The sequence below is a fragment of the Cyprinodon variegatus genome, unplaced genomic scaffold (genome assembly GCF_000732505.1).
Source record: "Cyprinodon variegatus isolate N-32 unplaced genomic scaffold, C_variegatus-1.0 Scaffold344, whole genome shotgun sequence".
NCBI classification, from domain to species: domain Eukaryota; kingdom Metazoa; phylum Chordata; class Actinopteri; order Cyprinodontiformes; family Cyprinodontidae; genus Cyprinodon; species Cyprinodon variegatus.
Window position 1 is genome coordinate 202,159 of NW_015150797.1, and position 8,364 is coordinate 210,522.

Below are 8,364 nucleotides of genomic sequence, written 5' to 3' on the forward strand. Positions count from 1 at the left end.
CTCCCTGAGGAATGCTTCCAGCACCTTGTTGAATCTATGCCACCAAGAATTGAGGCAGTTCTCAAAAGGGGGTCCAACCCGTTACTAGCATGGGGTACCTAATAAAGTGGCCGGTGAGTGTATAGTGACGTTGCAATATCGGCAAGTATCATGATACATATTGTATCGCAACACTCTTATCAATACTGACCTCTAGTCTTACCACACAGCAGTTGTACTCTACTCTTCCCATAGAAAATGGAACTGTCATGATGTTACAAAGTTCAGACCCAAATGCAGAAAACCTAACAGAGAGACCAGGGAAAATGCTTAACGGGTTTTATTGAAGAAGTTAAACAGAGGGAGAAGTGTTGCTCTGTACACTGCTCAACTGGAACTGTAAAGTGAGGGGAAGACACAACGGTTAGTTCAGGCTCAGTGGGGAATTTGACTTGTGAACTTGGAGAAGAGGATTTGATTGCCGACTCACGTTTCCAGAGAAGTTGTTGAATCCTTGACTCCTGTCTGTGTGCCGTGGGTCCAGTGTTTGTCTGATTCGATGGAGGGTGGAACAGGTTTTACCCAGAATGCGGTTGTTAGTTGGTCAATGGAGAAACTGACTGCCACTCACATTTCCTGCGGTACTTGAACGGGTCGTAGTGGAGAATAATCCCTTTCTCAGTGAGAAGCTCAAACGATCTCTTGGGGAAAGTGGATCCAAACCTCCTATTTGAACTCCTGCTCAGTTTGAAGCTCAGTTGATCCTTCCAGGGAGAGAAGGTCCGAGAAAACCAGTTTGCAGGATGACTTCCTGCCGAGAGGCAAAGAAAAAAAAACAGTTAAACTCAGGTTGACAAAAACTCAGTTTGGCTCAGCAAAACTCAGCTTGGCTAGAGTACCCTAAACTGGCAAACACTCTGGTGCAAGGTAGTGGCAGTCAGCAGCTTAAGAACACGTCGTTTAGCGAGGAAACCATCAGCAGGTGTGTGAGGAGGCGGACCAGAACCAGGCGCCTCCTGCGGGAGGAAGGGAGACAAACACAGAAACACAAACACAAAGACAGGAGTCCTGACAGGAACACTTTTCTAGAGTTATTCATTTTTGATTAATGGAACTGAACCCCAGACTTCTCAGATTTTTGTTTGTAAAATACTTTAACAACACTGTTATTCCCATCCATGTCTTTGCACTTTGTTGTATTAATTGCGATCATGTACAGCCTTAAAAATACTAACTGTAACATGACGATGTGCACATGATTTAGGGGGTATGAATACTTTTCAAAGCGATGTACATGGACAGGGTAAAGCTAACTTGTACTCAGCATGAAGGTGGAGAAATCAATATAACAAACTATTATTAGTTGCCTTAGTTTAAATGCAAAGAAAATCATTGATTTTTTTGGACTTTCAGCGAGAAGACACACAGCTATTAACACAACAGGATTGCTACAAGAGGGATTTGCATTGCGGCTAATCTTGTCTTTATGAGAAAACCCAGTGCCTGAGGCAAATATACTGCAGTATGTATGTAGTCTGTTGTTTTTGAGTAAATGAAGCACACTAAATGTAGAGTAAACACCTTTTAATAAAAAAAAAACCCTGCTTTCTCCAGCTTTTAACTGATAGGGGTGTTTGAATGATTACTACTTCAATATTATTCTGTCATGTATTTTTTAATTATTGATAATTTATTGCTGCTGTAAAATCTGATATTTGCAAGCTAAGATTAAAAAAAAATCCAAAAACAAGGAACTTTTTTTATTACCCTACTTGAGGAGAACAAAAAGTCCTTGCTGTTCAGGTTAGTCCAATTTCTAATTACACCCTGACTCATGAATCCAAGAATGAATAGCATTACCACGGTAACAAGGTCTCTTTGAAGCCATATTCTGAGACTTTCAGTTTTATAAAAGCAGTCTCCCACAGAGAAAAAAAGAAGTGCCTTTCTAGCAGCCTGAATTCAGAGAACAGTATCTGCATCCGCGTGCACCCTATCACTCCTTTGTAATAACCTGCATCCTGCCAGACAACCTGTTGAGTACATTTGAAATTAAGTGACATAAAACATGCTATTGCTTGCATTGATGAAACATTGCAGGGCTTTTATTTTCATTCTTCAAATAGATTTTTTTTTTTATCTGAAAGGAGAATCCTCACTGTTGACTTGTTTGTGGACAGGTTATGAAAGTCTTGAAGATAACTATGTTCAAGACAGCAAGATGGGCTTCGTCATCAACGCCATCTACGCCATGGCGCATGGTCTGCATGACATGCACACTCACCTCTGTCCTGGCCATGTAGGGCTGTGTGATAACATGAAACCCATTGACGGGAGCCACTTGCTGGAATTTCTCCTTAAGACATCTTTCACAGGAGTATCTGGGGAAGATATATGGTTCGATGAGAACGGAGACTCACCTGGAAGGTAAGCTAAATATAGCATCTAACAAAACACTTTTCATGTAATAACAATAAAGATATTAAACCATTAATGTCTCTTGCTACGTTCAGACCGCACGCTGCAAATGCAGCAGAAGCAGCTGGTTTACATGCAAAGTCAATGGTTGACGCACATCAAGGTAAATCAAAAAATCCTAGAGCAGCAGGAGCAGCGCATCTTGATGCATCTGAGGCGTGGGACGTGCTGCACAAGCAGCAGCTGCTGGAGTTGGAAAAATTAAACTTTTGCTGCTCGACGTGCCTCATCAACCAATCAGATAAGCTGATCTGGGAGCTGACAGGGAGACAGACACAGTGCTGCTGATGCAGAGCGCTATGATCACTCCTCCAAAACAGTTTATTAACGCCTAAATTAACCTAAAATGTTGAAACCTGCCGGTTTCTATTATTCTTTTGCCTGCAGTTTGGATTACTACATTTAAAACATCTTCCAGTGGCTGCGAACAGTAGCTGAAAACCCCCAAGCGGCGACCGGGCAAGAGTCTGCCATTGAAGGGAATTTCCAGTCATGGCGCATTCCTGCTGGACCAATACACACTTATACCAGCAAATATAGCAAAGTCATTCTCTGCCATTGAACACAGAAGCAGCAGAAGCATCGGATGCATCTGGGCACACTTTACTGGATGCTCTTCAGGAGCGTCAAAGATGCACTGGAAGCCTGTCGAAACTTAATGTGTACAAGCATAAAAAAAAAGCAGTAATAGCTTTTTTGCTGCTTCCAGTGCTTGCGGTCTAAACGTAGCATTAAACCACTGGCAACAAGCTTGAGCCACTAGCCCTAAAAGTGCATGTTCAAGCTGTAGGTAAAAGCCATTTTCCCTCCCTGGTGAAATGTCACTCCTCAGTATTACAACATGTCAGCTGTGAATGGGGAGCAGGTGTGTTAAATTTGATTTTAGTGCTCTCACACTTTCATACTGGTCACTTAAAGTTCAACATGGCCCCTCATGGCATATAAATCCCGGATGATCTGAGAGAAACACTAGTCCCTCTACATAATGGTGGCATTTCCTTTGAAAAGTAGCACAGCGACAGGTTCTCTTGATACTCTACAGAGACGGGCTCTCAAGTTAGTGACTTCAGGACTCAGACGGGAAACGATAATTAGCGTGTGAGTCTCTAACCAGGTAAAGTTCAGTCTGAGCCCAGAAGACGGAGTGAAGCTTGCTGGGCAAATAGGAGAAAAGAGCCAAATCCTGCCGTCAGTGCCAAGATCGTGACATTGAATGGATGTTCTTAGCATCATATCCAGACTTTGTCTTTTGAAAAATAGACATTTAAGTTCTGTTAATGTCACTGCTGCCTCTCAGTCCTCAGAGCAAACAGTACAGATCGCTTCAAATCTGTCTGCATGGCTGTCGTCACAGAAATAAGCCTGCTAAGAGTTTTCTTAGGAAAAACTGAGGACATGGTGACCTGGAACATGTCCTGTAGTCTGGTGAGACCAGATTAATCTATGTGGTTTGGATGGAGTCAAGCTTGTGGGTCTGTGCAGCCCTCAGTGGTTAATCACTAAACTTTTAAAGTTGAATTTCTAGCCAGTTATTTTCTGTTAATCCATCCACTTTCAGGTATGAGATTATGAACTTCCAACATGTGGAGCCTGGAGTTTATGACTACATCAACATCGGCTCCTGGCACGAGGGCATGCTGAGCCTCGACGACGAAATGTTCCAGATGAACAGCAGCGACATGGTCCGATCCGTCTGCAGTGAGCCCTGCTCCAAAGGAGAAATCAAGGTTCAGGACTTTTCTCCAACATGCTGTGACCAGACACTGCTGATTGCTAACACGTTTAATGTTTTTGCACAAGGGCATCTTACCCTATAAAAGAATAGCAGAACATTGCAGCTAAAGATTACATAAATCAGCACACATGCTTTTCTCACTGAAGGATTGATAACTTTTTTGAAAAAAAACAAAACAAACAACATTTCATTAATTGTTGCTTTTTTTGCAAAACTTTACGGTAGATATAATATCTCATGATTCAAGACTGAAAAATATGTGTATTATTATCTTACATATTTTTGTCATTTTTTGAAGTTTTCAACCTAAGAAATATGACATGATTTTGACATGAAATATAGAAGTGATTTTGTTTTCCTTAGATCCAGATTACATAGATTAAGGTAATTTCTGTTAATGATCTAATTCTAATTCTTTTTTATGGTTACATTTATAGCTTTACAGAAAATACTGACTGTAATTCTAGTTGAGTTTTTTTCAGGTTTCTATTAATATTTCCTTAATGTTTTACAGCTGAAATGAGTTGTTATTAATTAGTTATATATATGAACAGCAGTATATATATATATATATATATATATATATATATATATATATATATATTCATTCAGTCCATTTATTACTACTAAAGTCGGACATTTCTTTACTTTTTCTGTTTAAACTAATAGTGTCTTTGTGTTTGCATTCATATTGTTTACTTTTTTATTTCTTTTTTTTGCTCAGGTTATTAGAAAGGGGGAGGTGAGCTGCTGCTGGATATGCACCCCCTGCAAAGACAACGAATATGTGCAGGACGAGTTCACCTGCAAGGCCTGTGAGCTGGGCTGGTGGCCTGACAAAGAACTGGAGGGTATGTTAGTTTACCTCGCTCTATTCTTTCTACCTGCTCAGTTAGGTCAGCTTTCAACGAGCAATGCTACAGAGCTTAACTGCAAGATAATAGACAAGCATTATCTGTATCTTATAAGTAAGAATTAAATGTTTTTAGTGCATTGTTTAAATACAATCATTACCAGCAGAAAAATAATTCATTTTAGACTTTGACATTTTATTTAAGCTATCCTTTGTTTTGTTTTTTTTAAGGACCAATTATTTCTTTCAAGACTCCTTTCAAGATCATATTGACAAAATCTATTAACTTAAATTGATAAAATGTTTTTGTTGTATCACCTAACACCACACAGTTACCAGTTTATGGACAGTTGATGAATGCTAGCTAAAATAAATTGAAATCTCTCCAGGTTGGGCTAAAGGACAACTTATATCCTGAGCTGAAGGTTTCCTCACAGTCCTTGTCTATTTTAAAATATGTTCCTAATTCCCCCATTTTGCTTAACATTCTAGTTATTGTCTCTAAACTTACATTGTAAGATTTCTTAGTGATTCCCCCCACTCACCATGCTTCCAAAGATGATCGGATACTTGTTTTGGTATAAGTGTCTTAGTCCTTATTTTGTCATTTGAAATAAAAAATAATTTCATTGTTGATTCTCTAAAAAGCTTCACTTCTCAGGCTCTGTATCCAGAGTAGATGGAAGGAAATTTGAGATCATCAAGCTTTCTTTTTTTTCCAGTGTTGACAAGATTTTAATTTCTTCCTCAAACCTTTTGAATTTCAGAATCTCTTTCAACTCTTATTGTTTTAAGAGCAATGTTTCTAGTGACACGTTAGAGATGCTCATTGAGATTGACTAAAACTAAAATAACAATCTTCACTGCACATTCATTTTAAATGATTCTGCCCTTCTGCTGAACATCAAGGGTATGATCTCCTGTTGATCTATTTCTTTAATTTCCTTCACAGCTACTTTTCTTAAATAACAACTTATACCCGCTGAATAAAAACTAAATAACCCAAAGTTATCTATATCCTTTACTAGTTTATTTGAATTCCCCTTTTCCTTTCAACTCGGCAAATTACCATTTTGCATCAGGTTGAAGACGGTACGAGACAAGAAGCTTGTTGTTTGCATGGATCAGGTGTTCTGAAGGCAGTTTTTTATATGTTTGATATCACTGTTGAGCCTCTGACCTAAACTATTGCCCTATAATAAACAGAAGATAATTAATATATGAAGCTGCAAGCCAGGAGAGATAGATTTTGTTATTTGTTTGTTTTTCTGGACGACCCAAATCAGACAGATCTCACCCAAAGAGGCCGAATGAATATGAAACAGCTTAATAAAATAAGCTCCTGAAAATGGGCCTAAACAAAGGAAAATCCAAGGGAGAGGGAGTAAAACTCAAACAATCTATGGATCTTAAACAGACAGGCTGAACAAAACTGAAATAAAAGTGAGAGCAATATAACTAAATGAGAGTGAATGCTGGAGAGAAAATCAGGTAAGAGTATTACATGTATTAAAGGTAAAACTATGAGGACTTCTAATATCTAGTTAGAGCAAGTCCTTCCTTTTAGTTCCTTCTCTTCTTCTTGGTTCAATTGACGATTAAACTCTGGCAACAATGAAAAGAAGAACTGTTGAGTCAAGGTCTGGCTCTACAAACCTAAAACTGAACTGAAACTGTCATGTAGCATGGAAGTGGACTCATCATGGTAAGGAGCATTTACAGTAATGCTATTAACCGTGGTGTATTGTACAATGTGGGTGGATCAAAAGTTCAGATCAACAGGCGGTCAAAAAATAAACCCATTTTGGTGCTCCACTTCTTTTAACTTAAATGTTTTTATTCAATTTAGTTATTGCACAGAAAACACTTTATTGGCATTTATATTCTAATAGTTTTATGATAAGTATATCCATAGTAAATGTACCTTCAGAGTAATGTCTTCAAACATAAGAACGCCTGACCAACAGGACAGTGACCAGCATCTATCTATCCTTTGAGCTCTTGCTTCTCTTTCCATCTGCAGCCTGTACAGTTTGTCCTGAGACTTTTCTGCTTCATAAACCTGCTCTGTCCTATTTTCATTGCTTTCCCATGACACCTTAGAGCACATTCATCAACTTCACCATTTCTTCCCACAGCAGCCCTGCTTCACCTACGATTCCTCTGGCCCACTTAAGCTTTCCTGCTATGCCTTTCTTAACCAAAGACATTCGATGCACACAAGCTTCTGCATTTTTATCAACATGATAGTATTGATGATGCCATCAGATAATATAACCTAAACCTAAAGTATTTCAAATGATAAAACTGTTAGGATTTATACAAATTCTACTTGTTTTCTAAGCATGGCGAATATGTGATCTCACTCTGATCTCTTTAATACACAGCTTTTTACTTTGTCCTGCTTCTTCGGCCTCTTCTACCCTGGCTGCAGACCAGCCTGGCCATAGCTCAGTTAAAAGGCGTTTATTTATAGTTGAGCTAGAAACCTACTTTAGAAATTACTGTATTTTCTCTAGCTGAGATGCTCTTTATTCCTTTATTATAGATGAATATAAAACAGCTTGAAGTTTAAAGTGCTTTTAATTTCTAAAACATGTAGTCACATTTAAATTAATCTAATCTTACAGTGTCGGTCAGTATGTAATAGTTAAAGACATTTGAACTTTAACTTTGAGAGGAGTAAGGGATGATATGCTTTTAAATCCTATCAGTCAAAACTTTTCATATCTAGAGATTGAAATGTTTGCTCCATTTTTTTCAACTAAGCTCAGTCTCAGCCTTGTTGCATTGTGAGATTTTGTGAACATTAACTTTTAGGTCTTGCCTTAGATTCTAAATTGAATTTAGGTCTGAACTTTGACTGGGCCTTTCTAACACATGAATATGCTTTGATCTAAACCATTTTAGTGTGGCTCTGGCTGCATGTTTAGTGTTGTTTCTACAGTAGTCTTTTGAAGCCTCTAACAGGATTTCTTCTAATATTGGCCTGTACTATCTCTGCCCACAACCTGTGTCCCTTTCCCTCCAAGAGAAAATCCTCCCCACAGCATAAAGTCATCACAGCCATGTCATGGGGCATGAAGGTACCTTTAGAGGGTGCTACTTATCGTAAGATTTCTATCCAGCTCTTTTGCATTGCATTACTCATAGTTGCTGTCATGATTTTAACTATGATTAGACCCAAAAGCAGTAAACCAATACAGAGAGACCGGGGGAAAAGTTTAACAGTTTTATTTAGAAGATTGTGAGGAATCCAGTGTTGCTCTGAACACTGCTCAACCGGAACTGAAAGGTGAGGGGAAGACGGTTAGTTCAG

At 38.7% G+C, this 8,364-nt stretch overlaps 1 protein-coding gene across 1 annotated transcript in view; it reads left to right on the forward strand.

The window, feature by feature from the left end:
• LOC107091581 (metabotropic glutamate receptor 1-like) overlaps positions 1–8,364 on the forward strand; it is a 43,351-nt gene that overhangs the window by 23,697 nt on the left and 11,290 nt on the right. Inside the window, exons 6-8 of the mRNA XM_015385583.1 lie at positions 2,160–2,406; positions 4,016–4,184; positions 4,917–5,043. Coding sequence (XP_015241069.1) covers positions 2,160–2,406; positions 4,016–4,184; positions 4,917–5,043 — 543 coding nt within the window. The remainder of the gene's footprint in view (positions 1–2,159; positions 2,407–4,015; positions 4,185–4,916; positions 5,044–8,364) is intronic.